Source organism: Cryptomeria japonica, chromosome 2 (assembly GCF_030272615.1).
Source record: "Cryptomeria japonica chromosome 2, Sugi_1.0, whole genome shotgun sequence".
In the NCBI taxonomy this organism is placed as follows: domain Eukaryota; kingdom Viridiplantae; phylum Streptophyta; class Pinopsida; order Cupressales; family Cupressaceae; genus Cryptomeria; species Cryptomeria japonica.
The window spans coordinates 575,075,576-575,098,937 of NC_081406.1; the positions used below are offsets into that span (position 1 = coordinate 575,075,576).

General features: G+C 34.5%; 1 protein-coding gene across 2 annotated transcripts in view; it reads left to right on the top strand.

The window, feature by feature from the left end:
- The first annotated feature begins 594 nt into the window (after nucleotides 1-594).
- Nucleotides 595-23,362, top strand: part of LOC131050912 (uncharacterized) — a 43,165-nt gene continuing 20,397 nt past the window's right edge. Inside the window, exons 1-4 of one of the 2 annotated variants that reach the window (XM_057985237.2) lie at nucleotides 595-884; nucleotides 5,795-6,221; nucleotides 6,449-6,530; nucleotides 6,675-6,750. In XM_057985237.2, coding sequence (XP_057841220.1) covers nucleotides 5,828-6,221; nucleotides 6,449-6,530; nucleotides 6,675-6,750 — 552 coding nt within the window. In that variant the 5' untranslated portion in view covers nucleotides 595-884; nucleotides 5,795-5,827. The remainder of the gene's footprint in view (nucleotides 885-5,794; nucleotides 6,222-6,448; nucleotides 6,531-6,674; nucleotides 6,751-23,362) is intronic. The other variant, XM_057985231.2, reaches the window with a different exon arrangement.

Sequence of the window (23,362 nt, forward strand, 5' to 3'; positions counted from 1 at the left end):
TTCAATCAAAAAAATACTTGAAACAATTTTGGTCTCCATAAACATTTTTTTACCATCATGACTTGTTATCTCCTTAACATTATAATTCCAAAACTTTCTTTTTGACATTTATTTGATGACCACAAATAATGATATGGGAAGGTAAGCAATTCATTTAACAAAAAGATCAAAAGGATCTACAAATGATGATCTACAAATGATGATCCTTCATCTGATTGTAGAGAAAATTCTATATCTCTCCATGTTTTTACATTAACTATAATATTTATCTCATTTACTTTAATATTTATCTCATTTTCATTTACTTCACTATTAGAATATTGCATACACCTTAAATATATATTAAAAAACTAATTTTAATTGAAATGGAAAAAGAAAATTTCATTAAAAAAAAAGGGTCTAGCAAATAAGAAAATTAGAGAAAGTAAAATGCATAAGCATTAGGGAAAGTGTTAATTTTTCAATCATGCTAAAACAAGACTGTAAATATGTAGGTCATAAAGAAATGATTGTTTCAGAATCTCCATTTGAAAAAATATATTTTATTTTAATAAAAGAAAACTTTACCTTTATAGGCAAAAATCCAAACTAGATAAGTGTTCACGATTAAGAAACGCATAAGAACTCTAAATTTTTTGTCAAATAAAGGTCGAAATTGTATGATTTATTTCCAAAAGAGAAAATTTCATGAATGATCTTACGAAGGAAAATTTTCATACGTTAAATTCTGCGAGCAAAATGTCACTGTTATGGGGAATTCGATCATGAATCTTTCCTGATCAGGCAAGCAAGCCGCCATTAATCTCCTATCGCAAGCAAAATGAAGAAATAAATTGTTTGCTCATGTCCATTTTCGTTTCAGGCTGCAAAGAGAATTTTTTTTGGTTAGGTTTAAACTCGCGCTCTGTTTTTTTTTTTGTATTTTCGGATTTGGTAATGCATTTGCTTTGTATAATATGTACACCATTAAATTTAGGGAACCTTTTCAGTGTATGGCTTTTCGTAATGAGAATTTTTGGGTAGGGTTCTTTTACGGTGGAGTTTCTTTTTTGAACGAATTTCATAAATGGCTTAAAAAATATATTTTGTAGATTTAGGGTTTAAAAATATTTGAATGAGCATTTTATTTTTGAGGTTAATATTGGTTTGGTTTCGCTGGTATTTGGCCTTAGAAAAAAATATTATGCATTGAGGTTTATCTGATCTCAGTGTAGGAAGAATAAAATGAGTTGCAGAATGCTATACTGATATATGTTTTTTTTGAGATATTTCTGGTTCTAAAATTTCCGCAAGAAAATGTTCTTTAAGAAACATTTTATCACAACGCTGCGTTGTTACCTTTTTTGGTTGTCTTAACGCGGGAAGTTAAGGTTGAAAGTGTACCCAAACACTACAATTTGTTATCAATATTTTTGCAGGCTACGTTGAGAGGGGCCTTAGATCATGGCGTATTAGGATTTTGGTAAAGTTTTACAGGCTGTTGGTACCAGTATGTTTGATTTTTGCAATTTGCATGAAAATACATACTAGCAAAGTTTTAAATAATGCTTACCCTGTTGATGATCCAATAAACATTGCCTGAAATAATGGTAATTGATGGATCAAGAAGTATGATTTGAAACATAAGTAAAACAAATGCAGAAAAAATCAAAAGTTTATAGCCAAGTTTCTATAATTCTATGCATTAGATTCTGTGATTTGTAAATTGCCCCCTTTGTAACCAGGATCAGGATTCCCTGTCAATTAAGGTTCCACCGCCAAGTGTATTTTTTCTGTACAATTCACCCATGACTTGCAACTTACCTTCATTGTCGAGGTATGCTGCACCCAAAATTGAATGTGGTATATTACTTGTAAAGAAAATTCTATCCATTTAAAGTTTCCCACAATTAGGGTTTAGGTGGCAGATGTAATTAACATTCACATTTACCAGATTAGAATACAATCTGTGTTCATGTCTCTTGGGGAAATGTTAATATATCTTGGAGATGGTCTGTATAAACTATAAAGTCCAACTATTTTCAACCTTTTGAACGTTTGGTGCTAATTGATGCAGCTTTTGCACCTAGACAAAGAAGATGAGGATGTGAATCAATTAATGGGCTGAAACCATGTGCTTATGATGTATGAAAAATATATATTTGAAGACAAGGGGCACAATCTTTTGAAATGCATAGACAATAGCGATTAATGCACCTGAGTACAAGGTAGCTAATATGTAAGGTGCATGGAACCATCAGCATCAATACAAGTCTAATTGAAATAATTAATCCACTAGGATAGTTAATACATCAAGAGGCAACTTAATTAAATGCATTGTAATACAGTTTGGCTGATCAATCTTAGTCCAAGTCAACTATCAAGAGAAAGGATAGAGGTAAAAGTATATTGCAAGGAAAACACAGAGCATTCCTGCACAGTTAGCAAAGAGCAAGGAAAGAAATAAAACTATTTTATACAAAGCATTCTTGCATTCGTTCATAAGCCAAACCTTTTGTTTGTATTTGAAGTAATTGGGATGTAAAAGTAGATTAGTGTAGTTGTTAGCCATTGGATATCGACAGGGAACAGTATAATAATTGTAATCTAATTTCACATTTTTAGTTAGATCCATTTCCTAGGAATAGCCATGCTGTGAAAGATTATTTCTAGGGGTGATCTTCCTATTAGCTTCAATTTGCTGACATACCAAAGCATATAAATTCCCTGCTTTGAATAATTAAAACACATAATCGGCTATTCTTTTGATTACAATAACCTCTAAAGAATAATTGTTGATTATCTTTAGTCTTTAGATAATCAAAATATAATTGTAAATTATCACATTCTCTTCTATATTGTAGATTTTTCTTGTTTGAATGTCATAAGGATATTTCAGTCTTTCTGAATCATGAATAATCTAACTATTTAAATGTATGTTGAAGACATCATTATAATTTTACATAGCCATGGTCCAGTGGCCGTTTGTCTAGTAGAAAGGTGAAGTCATTATCATGATGATGACTGACGGTCAAGGTTATTGGGTACACTCTCTATGTTAAAGTGGATATGTTAATGCTGGCCATACCTGGGCAAGGCTGGGTGCATGTCCTAGAAAAAAAATGCATAATAGAAATTCCTTTGGACTTGGCCTTTAAGCTTGATGGTGCATTCCTTGCAGTGCACTTCAATTATGATAGGTGAGTCTTTATATCTATCTAAAAATGCATAGCATCCTGATGGTGGGTAAGTGCAACAGTTTATCTGTAAAAAATACTTTTCACTGACATGGGACAGAAGCATTCAACAAAGGTGATTGTTTATATATAAAAGTTCATCAAATAAAATATTCCAATCTTTTCTCACTCATTGGCTAATGATTTAACACAGATTATAAGAATAAGAAGACTATAACTATAATAAACGTCAGATTTTTGCAGTCCACAAGTTCAAGTTGCAAAACTTTTTGGAAAAAACTTAATGACAATTTTTTGTGTCGATATTTTGGATCACATTTTGTTATCCACCATAATTTGGCTTCCAGATGATGGCTCACCGAGTGTGATCTGAAACTTTGATGCAAAAAATTGACACATAATTTTCTCAAAAAGCTCTACAACTTAAAGATTATAACTACCAATAAAACGGTATTACTCAATTAGCAAGCAACTCAAAAATGCACAAAATTATCAACTGCCACAAGCCTTCTGTATATGACCTAAAATGAATTATTTTTCTTAAATATAATAGATGCAAGGGATTATTCCCAAATAGGTTAAACAACTTCGACCAAAATTGCTTGCACTAATCTGCATGAGTTTTTACTGAAGTTGCTTAGAAGTCTTCTTTGAATTGTACAAATTATAATTTGAACGTGCAAGGCGGAATTGTATATTATAATGCAGGATTTGGCAGTCTTAAAGTTATGCGTAGGAACCCACTTAAATGTATTTTTCAGTTTGAATATTTTTGTATGGCTTGCAAAGGTTGCAGGATCGTAGCTCAGTGATGAAACCTTAATTCATCCAATGTGCTGTTCAGTCTTATATAAACTAGTGTTACAAGATTCAGGTTAGGATCGGTAAAACTTGTCAGTCCAAGTCCCTGGGCATTTACCAAGGAATCAATTTGACCAGACTTGGTAGACCTAGTGAGAAAGCAAAGAATTAGGTAAGGCTTGAGCCTCAGCTAGCATTTAAAGTAGGAAAAGTACAGTAGTTGATCATAGTGAATGTTGTTCTCTTTCTCTCTCTTCTGGCAGTCTAATGCAGAGCATGGAAGGCTAAGTTACCAGATTCTTCTGCAAATTCCTTGGGTTCGGGTTCGATTTGCTGCAAATTCTGGTTCATTGCAAATTCATTCAAAATTTGGCTGGGGTTCGTATTTTGCCCTGTGGGTTCGATCAAAAGGACCCTGGGAGAATTTTGGCACTTTTCCAGAGAATTTTGAACCCAGCGGCAGAACCCAAGGAGGATTTGGGTGATTTGACACATTTAAAATTTTTTTTTAAGTTTCTTTTTGCCTAGTTTGGTCAAAGCATTGGGATGTTTAACCAGAGCATGCAGAGTTGGATGATTCAATTGCCTGCCTTGATGCACTTGGAGTTGATGATGATGATGAGATACCTAGTTATCACGAGGCTGCTCCTGAGGCTGAGATTACTAGTACCACTGCCGGTGGCACTGTTTGTGCTTCTAATTTGCCACAAGAGAGGATGATAATATGTTTGATGACTTTTGATGATATTTGATCAGTGATGGCTGATTGTTAATGTTGAAATTATTATTTTTTAACTTAAACATTGATATGGTGATGTATTTTGGCAATTTGCTATGTTATTTGCCATTTGGACTAAAAGTCTACAACATTAATATATATGGTGGTATCTTTTGCTATTTACTTGCTGCTGCATATATGATATATGTTTATATTTTATATTTTTAATATTTTTATATGTTTTTGTACAGACAAACCCAAAGCGAACCCAAACCCACCCCCAAAAAAAATTGAACTAATTTGCGAACCCGAATATTGAACCAGAATCCGATTCCGAACCGGGACGGGCAACTTAGATGGAAGGGTTTTGCATACCCAAGTCTGGCTACCACAATATGAAATGTAGATTTAGTTTTGCTATTATGAAAAAAATGATGTCAAAGTTGTGAAATTTCTGGAATTTTTTTGATGTGAACCCTAAATGTGAAGTCCACTTGGAACTCAAAGTTTCCAGCAATTAAATTTAAAATAGAAAAAATCTGAAAACCTGGAAAGCACTGGAAGAAATGTGCCAATGAGCTGCTAGCTTAGTATTTTTTGGTAAACTGGTGTGGAAAAATAGGATTTCAGTCTTGCTGGAAAGTAGATCAGACATAATAAAAAGAAGAATAACTTTTTTCAGAGGCTACAATACCGTCTCAGTTCAAATATATGACAGCATCAATACTGACTTGGCTAAAGATTGCATCAGAATTGTGCACAAAACTGCCGCCCAAAGACAAGAATTGGCCAAGGCCCTATTTACAACGGATTTTATCATTACATGATGCTCACCTTGTACAGGTGGAATAATTTTTTCTAATCTTAACTATTGTTATCAACCAAAAGGACAATTGAATTCAACTAAACCTTAAGTAATTAACAAAAGTTAAAGACTAATGATGTATAATGACTTAAACTTTCTCCTTGTTATAGATTTGCAACTCTGTTCATCTTTTTCCTTGTGCACAAACATCAATGAATAGTTGCATTTTTAGAGATTCTGTTTTTAATCATTTTTCATTGTTTGCTTGACTAATCACACTTATTGATGTTACAGCCTGTAGATTAGTATATTTCCATTTATATCAAAATGGTCTCTGAAGAGTACATCGAGCTTCCCCTCAGTCCATGCTTGGATAATGGAGGAGGAAACAATACAGAGGAGGTTTCAATGGTACAGGAAATCAACAAAGAAAATTGCAAGATGGGAGGGGAAGAAGATAATGGTCTAAATGAAGATGGAAGCAAAGATGCTCTAGACGGGGAAGAAACTGATAAAGATAGAATAGAGGGTAACTGTATTTTGAAAGATGACAACCAAGGAAGAGGAAATGAGATGCAGCAGGATTTAAACCTCCATCTTAAATCTTCATCAATATTTGCAGCAGATGAATATGAACTATCACAAATGAAATCTGACTCACTGAGAGAGGATGGAAGTGCATTAGTTGGGGAAAGTGAGGCAATAATTTTTGATACAACTTGTATCCTATAGATACACATGCTTATGGTTAATGTTTTGAACCATTTCCAGATTAAAAAAAAGCAAAATATTTGATAAAAAGAGCTTCTTTTATACATAGTAGGATTTAATTTTTACTTGTGAGACACATTTTTCAGTTTCACTCTTTTATGTTAAATGATTTTCATTTATGTTTGATATCAACTTATTATAGACGAGAATTGTAATATCTTGACTCAAGATAAATAGCTAGATCAGGTGTTAAGCGTGCCCGGGTGTCATATATTGATGATCAACCTTCTGTTCATGTCATATACAACTATCTACCAAGGTTTGCAACTTCTCACTGACCAGACTTATGTTCATGTTATACACATGCTATTTACATTTGTATTCATATGTCTTTTTAAGTACTGTTATTTTGTTTATAACATGTAACATTCTCTACATTGATCTCCTGTCTCATTCCTATCAGAGAAAGCAAGAAGAAGCTAGCTGAGCTGCTGCAAAATTGGTCTGAGTGGCACTCTCAGTATTTTGCAAATGCCAAGGTATGCCTTATTATGGTTCTTAGTAGGTTGATTGTGTTTTAATGTTTATAATTTCTTTTTCTTATTTATATAGTTGACAGAAGATTCTATGAGTTGTTTATATTAATTTTGACAACTGAACACCTGCAAGAGTTATAACTTGAGACAGCTTGAGATACTTTCTCAGCTAGTTACACTATTTACTTCACACAGTTTCAGTCTAAAACAAGACTTATAACTTTCACTATCATCTAACAAGAGATCATCAAACAAACAACCTACAAAGGATCAAGAGCAACTTCATTTCTCAAACATTTGGGGGCTGCAAGGGTAGAGTAGGCCTCTCACTAAGAAAGAACGCTCAACCTATAAACCAAATATTTCAGAGTGCAAACAAATACACCTGATCTCTTAAAGACTGTTTTCCTTCATGCCACAGTGTCATCTTTGTGCCCCTTCGTACCTGACCTTCCCTTTAAAAGAGAGCTGTGTGCTTGTTTTTGGCATTATAAAAAGGGGCTGTATAAACCCTAAGGGAATGGATGCCCATAGAACTCCATATCCTCTGCCTAACTCCCTCAAAGCATACAGTTGATCCTTCTTGAATGTATGTCTTCCTCCTTGCAAAACTACACAAAACCCTTATTTCATGGAAAAACCAATAAAATCAATTTTATGCATCGAGATGTTTAAGCTCATCCCAGAGTTTCAATTACAGTTTCATGGAATTGTGATTTATTTGTTCTGTCACTTAGAATACTAGTCATGCGCTACTTAGAATATATTCACAGATTAAGTAGAATTAATAGAAAAGGAATTGAGATATTTGAAATTAAATGCCCTAGAGGTTCAAAGGATAGAAAAATGGAATCTAGATGAATTAACAAACATAAAATTTGGACTGTGTTATGATGAAATCAGCTTGCTGTCAGAAGGGACAAAGAAATACTTTGCTAATAAGATTCTAGAGTACCCACAATTGTGTTAGCATGATTGTGCCTATAAAAAAGTCTTAGCAAATATTGGCACCTATTCCTCTTATATATGACAAATTGATTAAAAAGTAGGTGCCTTGAGAATGATATCTCTTGGTGTATTTTACATAGATTTTTTAAAAGATAGATATTCTAATTAATAAAATTCCTTAAATCAGTGTTAAGCATAATTTACACACCTCCCCTCCCTTTAATATGTTTAGATGAAAAAATAACCAAGTTAGGCCAAATAACCCTACAAGGATCTTCCAAATAACAACCCATAGATTTAAGTTCTTGCAAAAGAAGGCAGTCAACTCTCTGTCTAGATTACAAAGAGATTTAACAACATATTTACTGTCATGGGCTTCAGGGCTCTTCACATTATAACTTAAACACTTCATAAAAACAAATTAAAGAGAGGGAAGGTGTTAACTAAGAGGGGTACTATTACCCCCTTTGCCAAATTTACCAAACAAAGAAGAATTTCCAAACCTTTAGAGATATTATCAGTCAAATCACATTTGTTCTCATCTATAGAATTTTCAACCTCTTTGACATCTCCCTAAGATAACTTCAACCCTTCACCACCTCCTAGGGTTTTATGCCTCTTAGAGGCCTGCTTATCGTTTTTAGATGACAGTTTCAATTTTATGTCTTTGCAAAAACCAAAACAAGAATCTTTAGTCTTCATAGAATTAGGTTTAACCAAGGGCCATGACTTTTCATCAATACCTAAGGTTCTCTTTTTATCAAAACTCAAAGAAAGAGACACACAATTGAACAGAAGATGAAGGTTCAGCTAGACTACAGGCTGTTATAATCACATACTCTTCATTACATTCTTTTTCAATCCAAGGGGATAAGGATTCCTCTTCTGGGTCAACACCACCCATAAAAATATCACCCAAATTATCAACATCAAAACCAGAAGAAACGTTTTTATTATTCAATGGACATCCAGATCTAACATGACCATCCATTTTATCAAAAAATGGCATTATGGCTACCCAGACCAACAATTTTCACCTTATAATTCAATAAAATTCGTAAAGTAATGCCATGCTTTAAATAAATATGAATCCTTGCATTCATGTGAGGCAAAGAAGACCTAGTGTTTTAGATTTTAGTAACATCACCAATGGGCTTCAAAATCCAAGGCACTAAATAATTAAAAACCATAATGAAGGCAGGATGTTACAAACTTCAGTCCATTTTGGAGAATTTTTCAGAATGATTTCATCTGGGTTAGTGGTAGGATACCATGGAAAAGCCTGGAAGAGGAATTTCTCAATATTGTAGAAACTTTTACTTGAAATACATTTCTGCATACCATCATTTTTTAAGCTCATTAAAAACAAACCCTTCTGCAACATTCTACAAAAGGAGACATACAATCCAAGTTTTACACCCACATTGTTGCTATCCAGTCATCAAAGAATTTTTGGAATGGGAGAGCATTCAGTGCAAGACAAACAAAAATGATTTCCAACAGATTTTAATTGAATTTATTGAATTCCTTTTCAAGAACATTTACCATTTTTCTGTTAGGAGACAAAGAGAATAGTCTGCTCACCTTTCTTGCCTTCCTCTTTGCTCTCAATTTGAACAGACCTTCCACACAAAACCAGATACTCTGTAACTTCAGAAACTAGAGGAGCTTCCTGAGAGACCAATGCTTGCTTAAATGATTTACTGCCCCTGCCACCCTTGAAATCAGTTTTCCCATCGAGGCCCATAATACTATCTTACCGATGCTGCCATAATTAAACTCCGTAGTAAATTTGGGCCAAGAGACGTTAATGATGAGAGAGAAAACAGAAAAAGCAAATTCCAATACAAGAAAAGCCCCAATATGGATCCCACCATCCCCAAATACAAAATTCAGCAACAGAACAAATTAAAACAAATACATAACAAAAGCAAAACAAATAACTCTAAGAGCACCAATAACAAAAGATTAGCACAGAGAAGCTTTGCACATAGCTTCAATGGTGACTTTTCAACTAACACAATCAAACTTGCACAAGCCTCCCCAAATTATTTGATCAAAAATACTTTGATATTTAAAGATTTGATTGGATACTTATATTTGCTTCAAGGGAGAATCCTTTGTCATTTTCCTGAGTATTATAATTTGAAATTCGAGTCAGGATTTGAACAATTACATTAAGACTTGATACCTTAACGTAGTCTGATGATTATACATTTAGTTTAGCAATACTATCCTTATAGATCATGGCTCTTTAGTGAGAAAACTTAGGTGCACAAGGCCTAGTTTGCAAGTCTCTGGCCAGAGCATTATAGTCTTGACCCATATTAGTTAGGGAGGATTCTAGGAGGAATTTGTGTATTAACCCATTAGTAGTCAGGGTGGACTAACACTACTGATGTTATTTTGAGTGCCTATGATATTATGTTTTCATGTTTAAATAGGTTTGCAGTTCCACATTATTATTATGAGATTTAATATTATCATTGTGATCCATGTATTTAGATTATGATGATTAGTTTATTATTTATAGTGTTGATAGTGATATGTATTGGGTCTAGGCATGGAATGATAATCAATTAAACCACTACATGATCATGTTTATTGAATGTGATGTGTATTGAGGGATGTGTGTTCTTATACATAGAAGGTATTGCATATTTTCAGTTAATTGCTTATGTCCTATGTGTGTTTTACTCTTTATTTAATGTAAAACATAATTAAGGATAACTATGATGAGATTTATGGATCTCTCTTTGTTTTTTTGGGGTAAATGAGAATTCCTTGTGCTCAATTTGATTTTGAATTCATTTCAAGGTCAATTGAAGATTTGTATTTTGTTATTGAAATCAACTTCTGATCTTGAGCACCATTTAGTCATACTTGAGAAGAAGAATTTTATATTTATGATATGCTGTTTTGACAATTATGTAATCTCCCTTTTTTATGACTCATGTAATTGCCCAAAATGCTTATTTCTTGACTCCCACATTTCCTTTGATCCCATTTTTTGTGAAATTTCTACCCCTTCATATCCCATGCATTTGCCTAATCCCCTCGAGGTTCCTAAGTGTGAAGGCATGAGAAAGCTCCTTAATTTGTGTAAGTTGTTAGAGTTGTAGAGTTACCCCCTCTAGCATGCCTCTCCTTTCAAGCACGCTTCTCTCTATTTTTGTTGTGATGTCAGATTTCCCCATACTACCATGCCACTTGGTCCTTTCCCACTTCCACTTGTTGCCTTATCAAGATTTAGAGTCTTGTATGTGATCAGCTCTAGCCAAATTTTGATACTCCACATGCCTCAGTTTGGATGTCGGACTCCTTCCCTCAAGTGTACCTCACCTTCAAACTTCAATCTCCGAATGAGGGCACGAATCATGAGTCAACCTTGACAGTCGTGCCATTTTCCATTATCCATATCTACCTACCATCTTGCATGTTAGGAGTGCCATTAACGTGCAATGACCAAGTGGTTTTCCATTGTAGTCCACCTGGCATTGACATTGGACCTCATCCTTTTGAAGCTAAAGCAAGTGGACTTCCAATAGGTTATTCCACAAGGATGCCAATAGTTGCCATTAATGTGGTAGTAAGGTTTTGAACCAGTGTTCCACGACCGTTGGGGACGGGGGGATGCGGAGGCAAGTTTCAGAGACGGGGGGACGAAGGGCCTAAGTTTGGGGATGGCAGTGAGGGGGTGGTGGTGCAGATATACATATAGTACTTGAAAATCTAGTTGTGAAAAGATGTATAAGAATTACGTATCAAATGAAACTATGGAAAATTAGTAAAATTATAGAATAGAAAAAATTGAAATACTAAATATGAAGATTTGTTGAATGCTAAATAAAATTGTCAAATTGGAGATTTCTATTATATCGAATATATGAACATTTGATATCATAAAGATGATTACATCATTACAATGAGTAGCAATGGCATTACAATTACTAGCATGATATCTAAATAAGACTTAAGGACAAATATCAAAATGTAGTGAAGGGAGGCCTCTAATCATCTGCAAACTCCTCATCACTGGAACTGTTGGACTCCTTATGGTCAAGATCCCTCAAACTAACACCAACCAACCCTGCATCTGAAGTGGTAGCATCCTTATCAACCTGTGATGGCTCCTTGGGCTCTACATCCCATTGTGCCACTGGACTCTCTTTGTACGCAAGTGTCTTGCGGTCAACGAGACACAAAGCACTATGTACAACCACAAGCTTCTTTGCTCTCTTAGACGTAAGTCTGTTCCTCTTAAGAAAGTGGATGAAGCTATATATAGACCAGTTCCTCTCAGTAATTGAAGAACTAGAAACTTGGGATATCATACAAATTGCTAGAGTGGTAGTCAAAGATTTCTCATCATGAGAATTCCACCACAAAAGTGGGTCCTCTTGTGCCATAGTTTCTATATCCATCTTTGCCACGTTTGAATAACCCCTAAGAGTGGCTAATTTCGTCCACTCAATGTGAATTATGTCGACATCTCTAGCATCATACATCTTCTCTATGCACCTAAAGAGCCCTGCCTTCACCTCATCATCCTAAATCGGTGTAACTCTAACAGGCTTGCCTTGTACCACTTAGGATTCAAGGCATAGGCAGCCACATGCAAGGGAGTGTTGAGCTTGTCCCATCCGCGCTGAATGATTGGCCGAATGTGCTCATTGTAGAATGCTATAGTGGGATCCTTCACTCGCACAACAACCCTCATTTGGTCAAGCATAGTATCGATGCACTCATACACCTCTCCAAGGTTAGGTGCATCCCCATCCCCATATCTGATGACTTAGAGAAATGGAGCAATGATGGGGACTATTTATTTTGCATCAGTCCAAAACACATCACTCTTCACTATCTCCTTCATCTTTCTCCCTTGCTTTGTCTTGGCCTTGGCCCACCTATTCCACTCTGCTGTCATAACCATGAGTTGTAGTGTCTCTTGCAACTCAATCATTCTCTCCAAGAGAATGAAATAGGATGCATATTTGGTCTCAACTGGTTTCACGAACTCCTCCTTCGAGAAGATCCTGAAGAGTGCATGTGAAGTGTGGTGTTTGCAGATAAACATCTGCACATCTCTTGCATCGCTGACCACTCCTCTAATCCCAGTCATTCTTCCCCATGTCCTTGAGTGCATTGTTCATGGTATGCACACAACATGGAGTCTACCAAATATGGCTGTAGGCTGCCTCAATAAGTTTCCTTGCAGCTCTGCACACATGTGCTGCATCTGTCACTGCTTGGACCACATTTTGTGGCCCAACCTCCTCAACAGCCTCCCTAAGGACCTCAAACTGAAAATCAGCGTCTTTGGGATGCTCTGAGAAAGTATGAGCCCTCTGCACATGTAACCATGATGTTTTCGAGTGGATGATGGCTAATGTTCGTCCACCCATACATAACTATGCTGCATCCAGAGGCCACCCAACAAGCCTTCATCTTTTCCATCAAAACATTGGTCTTGGAACAGTTCTTATCCAAGATCGTGTTCCTCAATTTGGTCTCACCTGGTGGCACATATGATGGTCCTCCCTTCGCCACCATCGACATCATCTCCTTATAACAAGGAGACCAAGCTACATGAAATGGGATGCCATTGGCAAAGAAGAACTTGCCAATGGCATCATCTATCTCATCCTTTAGCTGCACATTGAACAAATCAGCTATGGGGTCACTTTGCAACTTGTGTTTCCTTGTCCCCTTAACCTCTTGTGATTGGGCCACGGAATTGGAAGTGGAAGTGGATGAAGGTCTTGACATCACTCCTCTCATCTGCAATGTATGAGAAGCAGTATGTCACACTTGCAGGCTTTGCTGAAGCTTGTGCCCTATCAGACAAAGTAGTAGGGATTGCAACTTCACTGTCATTAGATGTGCCCCAAAGCTTGTTGATCTCAATTCTGTATTGAATGTTTTTAGGTTCTTCCAAAAAGCGACATGGATCCACACCTTTTCCTCTCCAAAAAAGGAAGTGTGCATTGACTCTAGTCATGGTGCCAAACCATGCAAGACCACAATTGTTGCATTACCACTTCCTTGTGCCCCCATCTATCCTTGATGTGCCTGCTATTTTTGATGCAAACTGTTTGAGAGGAGATTTAGGATCATAAAGATCCCTAGCATACTATGTCTATAACTCGGAAGGGCAACCTGTATTAGTTGGTGCACTTGCCATGGAACTAGATTGGGCTCCAGGATCAGCCCCATGGTCACCCCCCTCAGCCTTAGTTTCATAATCTGAATCATTTCCACTATGAGAATGGGTTTCCATCTCATCCTCACTCAGGTCATGAGAGCTCATTGTGATAGTGACACTGCATTTCACAAAATAAAAATAAAAATAAATTCAATAAGCATGTAGTTTCAGCCTAGTTTAACAAATTTCAATTTTGAAAACAAAATTTAAAATTTAAAATTTGATGTTGAATCTTGAGGGCAAAATGATGAATGATTCATTCATCATTTTGCCCTCAAGATTCAACATCAAATCTGATTTTGAAATGAATCAAAGAAAAAACAAGTTTAAACAACAAAAAAAATTGAAAATCAGAAAATGAAACAAACAAAAAGCAAGAAATAACCTACCTTGTGCTTGAAAAATCTCTCCAAAATGTTGTAGAATCCTCTTCCTTCTCTTCTTCTTGCTCCTTTTCACTCCTCTTACACTTGCACTCACTCTTTTTTGAGTTTTTTCTCCTCTTCACCTAGCTGGTAAAAAAAATCAGAAATAGAAATGTGAGTGAAATCAAAAATTTAAGGGGTTTTGTAATGAATAGGGGGGCATGGGTGGGGCCCATGTCAAATTAGGGTTACCCTAAAAAATCACTCAAATAATTTTTCTAATAAATTTTAAACACTTTTTAATGTTTTCAGATGGGAGACTTTTGTGCGTCTCCCCACCCCTTGAGAGATGCTTGGACATCTCCAAGAAGTCTTAGAGACATCGAGACGTCTCCAAGACTTCTTGGAGATGCCGAGACGTCTCTGCTTCTCTGGCAGCACACTCGTGGCGGTGGCGGGGATGCCATGTCCCTGTCTTAGAGATGCGGGCCTGGGGGCACCTCGGGGTGGGGGACACGTCCTTGTGCATCGCTGTTTTGAACCCAAAGGGGCTCTTTGCCATATTTGCTAAGGACAATTGTAGGTCATAAGGGACCCTCCTCCACACCTTCCAAGCTTGTTGTTGCATAGGAGGACACCATTTTCAGCTCGATGTGAAGGGAAGCAATGTTCAATAGCTACATAAACCCATTTCAAATACCAAGTCCATGACGGGGACCATTGTGCAATGTTTGACACTCATCCTAGATGTCTTAAGTTCACAAAGATGGAATCAGGAGGGCATCTTTGAACAAACTAACACAAAATTTAACCAAAAATCTCCTTGAGCACTCATTGTTCAAGTGTCTAGATTTGAGGATGAAACCCCATGGATTTGTGGAGGTTGAGGGATGAAAATCATGTATATCTTGCATTGGAGGATGAAAAACCCCTTTGGTTGAAGGAGCAATCTCATGTAGAGGTTGCGTTCAAGCTCTAATGGTGGCTGAAATCAATGATTTTGAGTCTGCATGACGCATACAGTCCTCATGGATGTAAGCATTTGTGTTTCTGTTTACTATAGCTGCTGTAGTAGAATATTGTAATATTTTACAGTCCGTTTAATATAATAGATGATCTTTAATCTGTGTTTTTTGTAAGTATTGTATTTTCAATTGATTGTTGTGACTACACAACCATGTGTCTATTTATTGCAACTGCTTTGTTTTAGTCTATTATTGATGTGGCAGCAGCATGATCTAAAGCATTTCCAATCTGTTTAATATAAAACATTTTGCAGTTTATCTTTATTGTGGGTCTACTTTGTGATCTGGTTTATCCATCCAAATGCAAGAATGGAATGAAATTTTTGGGTTTGCTATTATTTATGTGAATGTAACGAGAAACTCCTGGTTTTGAGAGATACATGCATAATAGATTAGGGTTTGTTATTTTAGTTTTAAATAATGAAGTTTGATGCATAACACTGAATTGATTAGAGCTGTTACGTAAAGTTTATTATTATCTAGGGTTTTGGTTAAACATTTAGCCCAGAATATAATTGTCCAAGACAAATTATATTTGCTGAAGGTTTTAACTAACATTTCTAGTAACATTTGGTTGGGGACATTACAAGCTATCTATAGCATCATTGTTGATCTTCATCACTAGTGATTCCTTTAGTGGATTGATTTCTAGTTACTATTATTTCTTTTGTTGGTACTTGATGTCATGTGAATTAGTGTAAATGATTATTATTCATATATAAAAAATTCACAACCTTTGCAAATATAAGGATAGATATAAAGATGAGATTTGAATGAATCCTGGCCTATACAAGTATGCAACAATACTTTGCATGGTGGCTAGGCAGTGAGATAAAGCATCTCTCCTAGTTAAAATAATGAGTTAGGAAAGGTAAAGATTATTGACAATTGAATTTTATTTATATGAGGAATTCATAACGGATATTGAACATTTCACTTAGGTTGAAGACAAACATTTATTAAACTTAGATAATAGTTTTAACACTCTCATTAACCATACAAAATATTAGATTTTTTAATTTTTAATATATCTAAACAATTTGTGGAGGGACAAACTAACCTTCACTCTTTGAAACTACATAATTATGCACTAACTAAAGCTTAGTCTGTTATATGAAATAGACTAATAAAATAGAGTTAGTGTGGATGAAGTATTGGGCATATAAACTTGTAGACAATAGTGTGATAAAATTTGAGCAATGATTATAATGAAAGAGAAATAATAGAAAAGCTACAGCTTATGGTGTTGAGTAAAATACAAATTCCCTTTCGAGGCATCTACAATTACTAATTGTCCTGTTGTAAGCCACAATAATGAAGGAGTTGATCAGTGTGTACTTTTGACCATTTATACGTCACACTGAATAGTATCAAAGTATGACAAAAATTTAGAGAAACATGATTTCATTGAAGTATGTTCATTGTTAACCTTATTGAATCAACTTAAGAATTTTTAGGTGCTTATAACCTTAAGAATAATAATAACATCTACGTGAACAATTTCCAAATCCTAATTCCAGTAAACTTGTGTGCTAAAACATCAGAATGCTCCTATTAAGATTAGAGATTTAGAGTTCATGAATTGCAATGATAGGAACCTAGAGAAGTTTGAAGTAGTGTCAGTTATGAGTATGTATTAGGACAATGGACAAGAGTAAGGTCCTATAAAACCAAAAATCAAAGAGAATGAGTCATGGGAGGTTACATCTATTAAGTAATCTTCTCTTTCACATAATTTGATTTGAATCCATGCATGATTTTACTTACTTTGCATCGGAACAATGCTAAACTAAGGGGGGGAGGATGTAATACCCAAAATTTTGATATCTTACCATTAATAAATGAAGACTTTATACTTACTTTAATAAGTAAAGGCTTTATTCTTAGTTTTCATATTAGATTCAATAGCTAATAATGCACAATTTCACATATTATTATGGCTTTATAATTAATATAGCTTTAGTTACACCAGCATTAGAATATGCATGGTATAGAATAGAAATCAGTAGACGTTTAAATTTAAAGAAAAGTGATGAAGTATTAAATTATTGTACTTGAAAATTTAATCACCCATTTAAATGTTTATTGGAATTACATACTTAACTTTGTCTGTTGGCTCAGGTAGTCAGAGGATCTTATCTTCTCATCACTTCCAATAGGATAGGACAGTCAATTTGTGATGCATTTATTCATACATATGCAACCCACAAACACCAATGTTTTAGTTCAGGTTATGGGCAGAAAACTTAGGAGCAATTAAATTTGGTTGTTGGAAAATATTTTATAAAGGAGGGAGATCTTTTAAAGAGGAGATGGAGAGGGAAGAGAAAGCAGACTGACATGCTAGTAGAGGCTGGAAATTTTGGATGTGGGGATGGCTCCTTGGAGGCACCATATGGGCATGGTAACTGAGATATATGGGAGATTTTGGACCGGTATATTGCTACCTTACCTGGACACCATTATTGTGGGTCTGTAACTATTTTGAGATGCCATGGAAATGGCATTCACCCTTCAATAGGGGTGGTACGTGTTGCTGTTGTATAATCTTTACTTGGCTGCCAGTTTTCTGATGTTTTCCCTCCTTTGGATTGCCTTAACTGTTCAGAGAAATACTTCTCCCAGGGCACCATTGTTGTAGTGAGAAACATTCAGTTTGGAGGCATGGAAATGAGATTTTTGAACCACTTGTTGGAGTGCCGGGTTTTTTTCCAGGATTTGTCTTTTTCCATGGTTGAACTTATACTCTTTTTTGGGAATATTTCTGTGTGAAATAGGAGGGAAAACTGTGGGTTTTATGTGAGAATTCCTCCTGGCACATTATGGGAGCCATGGTGCTTCTTATTTTAATTGTTTGCTGAACTGTTAAAAGCCCCTACAATGCTTGGCAGATTTCCTGAGTAAGTGCAAGCTTAATCTCCAAGTGAAATAGTCTTTATCGTCTGTAGACTCTCCATTTTCTAATCCATTCCTACATCAATTTTATCACATTAGACCTCAATAAAATATATAAAATGATTCCCAATGAGATGAATACTTTCTTGAACAGATACAATTTGAAATACTAAATCTATTTTTCTTGTAGTCAATAATCTTCTAAATACATTTGAGCTCAGAACAAAGCATCATTCTAGCAAGCTGACTGTATGGATGCATTTAGACATTTATGCCATAAAATACAATCAAAAGTTTAGGTGACTGATGTCAATTAACTGAAGATACTTTGAATGAATAACCATCACAAAAGAAAAGGTGTTTAATAGGCAAGGTTGACTATCGAGAGGTGTGAATGAAATTCCTTGTTTCATTCCAGACAAGGTAAGACAAATGATGCAAGAGGGGGAATCTCATACTTATTTTCATATTACACCCTCTTATTTTTATATGCTATCAACATTTTCTACAATATCACCAACTTACTTGTACTTATACCATATAAAAGTACATACTTAATTCCATCACACCTTGTATCTTACATCATTTATTGTATTAAGTTATAAGCTATATTCTTAACTAACTACCTTTATTATTTTTATTTTATTCCCATTTTCTCTGTAATGTCCATTTTTAGATTGTACTTGTTTTCTTTAGATATAATAAACCCTAACTCACAATAATAGTTGCACAATTAATTTAAGTATGAAATTAACTTAGAAATTGTAGCTTAACAGTTTATTATATGATTCAGATTTGATGCCTAGAATGTATCTCAGAAAATATAAAACTTATCCTCTTATCTCTGCTGTAAATCTTACTCCAATCTGCAGTGATCTCTCTTTATTTAAATGCCTTTGTAATGTCTTGGAGTTTGCCTGAATCAGGGGTTTTCGTCCACTAACTCTGTGATGGAAATTAAGGGGGTTTTGTCCTTTAATTTCATATCTCGAGGGATTTCATTGTCACATTGCTGAACAGGTTCACATTCCACAAGGGATAATGGTATAAAAATGTCTTCCAAATTGTTGTCCCCTTCTCCTTGATTGATTTTCCTTATACCTTATTTCCTCATGGGCACAACCCTTCACCTGCCTTTTGACCATTATTAAGTTTAATCTTTATTTAATTTCACTATTATAACATTAATTATTTTTCCTTAGGTGCTTATTTTATTATCCTTGGTGGCTTGTTATTATGATTATATCGGTTGTTATAATGTTAAGCAGGGGCATTACATTCTTTAGCATACATTATCATTAAATTCCATTTTATTTCATAAAAATATTTATTCATGAGAAGGGTTTTGAAAGGGCCTAAAACCTTGTACAAAGAGAAGGATAGAGCATGGAGCACAGCAAGACACTGAACAACCAAGAGGAGCTACAATGAGACTACAAAAGACAAAGCATTACAAAGCCTAACAAATTACCAACCCAAAGTTAGGTTAGTTTAAATAATTGTTCCAAAGATTTTTGATTTACCTTAGTACAAGGATTTTTCTGCCCTAAACTCCTTTTCTTGTAACAAGGAGAATTTCTAGAAACACCAATAGATCCCTCATGCAACCCCACAACTTTAGGAGATTTGTCACAGTCAATAGGAGGTTTCCCCCTATTAACCACCATCTATGTCTCCTTGAAAGAAGTAAAAGACTCCTCAATAGTAGTAGGCATTTTTTCCTTTTTCCTCCAAATGAAATGGTATTTCTTATCACTCAAACAAGTAGTAGTAGCATGACCCACTTTAACACCAAAATTGCAAATAATAGGAGACCCTTCAAATTCAATTTGCTGCACCCAATCACCATATTTGAAAGAAAGGTAATCTAAGTAGGAAGCACCTTCTTCTCCAAAAACACACAAAATCTAGCCAATAGCATATGTTTCATGAATTTGGTGATAGATTCAGAATATTGCCCAAAAGAATTGGTGATGATCATAACTATATTTTCATTCCAATACTCCAATGACAACCTTGACAGGCGAGCCCAAACAAAAAACTTGAAGATCAAATCATTCATTGGGTTCAAACCTGGAGACCTTTTTCTTAAACAAAGGCCATTCTTTCCAAAAGAATCCTTGAGCAATCCTCCCGATTGGAAAAAGAAAAAAAGAAAAAAAATTGTTCAAAATATCAGCTTCCTTAACCTGGCCTCTTAGTTTCCAAACGCAAAGAACCCATCTTCTAACAGTATCGATATTGGGACGATTGCCACAGAATCTCCCAACAAACGAGCTCCCTGAGTGATGTTATCATTACTTAATCATATTACTTTGCTATCTATTCACTTCATTCACTCATTGTGTTCCACCTTATCATGTTTACACACTTGTTCATAATCATCACTACAAATCACAAATAGAAGTGACAAGACAAAGATGATTCAGTGTAGTAAAACATAAAGGAAATGGAAAATGATTGCATATTTATGCATGATGGTTAAAAGGTAAGGTAAATTGGTAAATGATATGGTAGTAAGTTATACAATATAATAGTGCACGCATGAGTGATGAAAAGATAACAGAGAATAAAAGGTGCAGATAGATAGTAATGTAGTATTACATTCATACTAGGATTGCAAACAGTTGTATAGACAGTAAAAAGGGGATATGCAGTAATTAGCAAAGTGGAAATGTAAATACAAATTATAATTAACTAAGTTATGATAAATTATGTGAAGAGCAAGGTGGACATTGAGTTATGACATTAAGAGAGTAGAAAGTAATTAGAAGTTATAGTGCAATAGAAAGTAAGATGGTTAGGTTGGTTCACGAGTGTAGTATAATGAAATAGCAATGAGATTGATAAGTTTATAATCTAATGATGCAGATTAAACAAATGTAGGCAATAGAAGGCAGGCTGTGTAAATGTGTGATTACAGCAATACATATCATTATAATAATGTTGATTAATGGTTACTACAAAGTATGTTGAATAACAATGATTGATGTTAAAAAATAAAATGCATTGTATCGATGGCTTGTATCAAATACAAGATGTATGAATAGAAAGAAGATTCTAGATGAATGTACCAAGCGAATAGGGATGTATGAATATAGATAGATGTTTGTCAAGATGGGTGATGTTATACCAATTAAAAAGATGAAAGTTAATGATGAATAATATCTATATATCAATATGATTATGTGTGTAGTAGAAGGATGAAGATGATGCTGTGATTTAAATTGAGTCAAGATAGCGTAAGTTCAAGTATAAAAGAGAAAATGGGGTAAACAAGGTGGTGGTTAGTTTAACTTTATATTATATTATTAAATGGCAAGATTACTATCATTGCTATAGTGAATTAAATACAAGATATTCTATTTACATTGATAGCAAACATGAACATGTATGTGACTTATGTTATAATAAAATATAAGTAATGCAAATTAATAAATACAAGTTGAGAATAGAGAAAAGAGGCAATAGTATAGAAGGTGAAAATGAAAGAAGATTAGTATGTACTATATAACTAATCTGTTCATGGATTGGAGTTCATTATATCTTGGTATCTTGTTATATATACACATCTATATTAAATGATTAAGAAAGGAAGAGTGCCTTTGGATTATAGAACATTTCATGACTACGGTAAATAATTGACGTCTTGCATGATACCAAACTTTTAATTGTCTGAATTTTTGGGAATGTTGATTGCTCATGATGTGTTTTATTGATACTTAGATAGGACACAATGTATGTTACTCAAGGAATAGGATAATGTTTTGGAATTAGGTTGAGTCTATGGATTTGGCATGATATTGAGAACATACCTTATTAGGCACAAAAATGTAAGTTAAGAAATAGAGTTGTCTTTATTGCCATTGTTTGGTAAAGGTTAGGAAGCTATAACTTCAATTTGTTCATGGATTGGATTTTGTCATAGCTAGATATGTTGCTATATAAAAACTGCCATTTAAATGATTATGAAAGGAAGAATGTCTATGGCCTAAGCTACCAGTTTGGGTTTGGGTATGCAACCCGGTTCGTGTGTTTGGGCAAATTTTTTTTTGCCCTTTGGGTTCATGGGTAAGGTTTGTTTGTACATGTATATGTATATGCCGTGTCACAGAATTTGCCGAACTTCAACCATGGAATTCGAATTTTCACGAATTTCAAATATTTCTATAAAATTCGTTAAAGTTTGGCCTCATATTTGTTCGGAAAAACGTGTCGGCCTTTCTCATTTAAGTCTATTTTTTTAATAGTGTTTTTAAAGGTTTTCAAAACATTTTGTAGGGCTTTCGACCTATCTTTTAAACAATGCACACAGGTCACTCGAAACGCACATGAATCTTCTGCCTTTGGAAATCAGTTGACTCTTAATAATTCTTCTGCATTTGGTAGTCTATGGTGGTTTCATTGAATCACGTTAACAACCAATCTTTTTCATAATGCATTGCACCGAGCGTATATCCGTCAGGCAGCTATCTATCCACAGCTCCAATGTGATTAGGCCTCACACATCTTTCACTTCCCGCACGCCATCCTTTCCTACATCGTTGCACTTCAATCTGTACGAAGCTGGAGAAGTTGTTTCTGCCGAGTTCTTTCCTTATGTGTGTTTGTTTTTATTCGTTTGTCTCTAGGGTTTTTTAATCTATACATTTTTGATATAGTTGACAATACTATATTTATAAATATATATTATAATAATATAAACTATACATTAAATTATATTAAAGATTGCTGTATTTATTAATATATGTTTAAATTTTTAATAAATAAATATTAAGATGTTGTATTTAATTAATTATATACTTATTACTATTATTATATTAAAGAATTATTGTATATAATTATTATATATATATAGATATTTAATAAAATATTTGTATATAAAATTATATTATACATTTTTTTATTTTTTAATAATATATTTACAGAATTATGGTTATCAAATGACATTATATTTTATTATTTTGTAGATATATTTTTTATATTTTTAAAAATTAAATTAAATATAAGGCGAATTTAAGGCCAACTGATAGAATTGAATTGGAAGATGGAACAATGCAGAATGGTAGAAGAAAAATAGTAAAGGGCAGTTGGAATGCCCTGGGCGAACCTGGATCCAGACCAGAACTGGTGAACCTGAAACATGGTCTATGGCTAGCAAAACATTATATGATTGT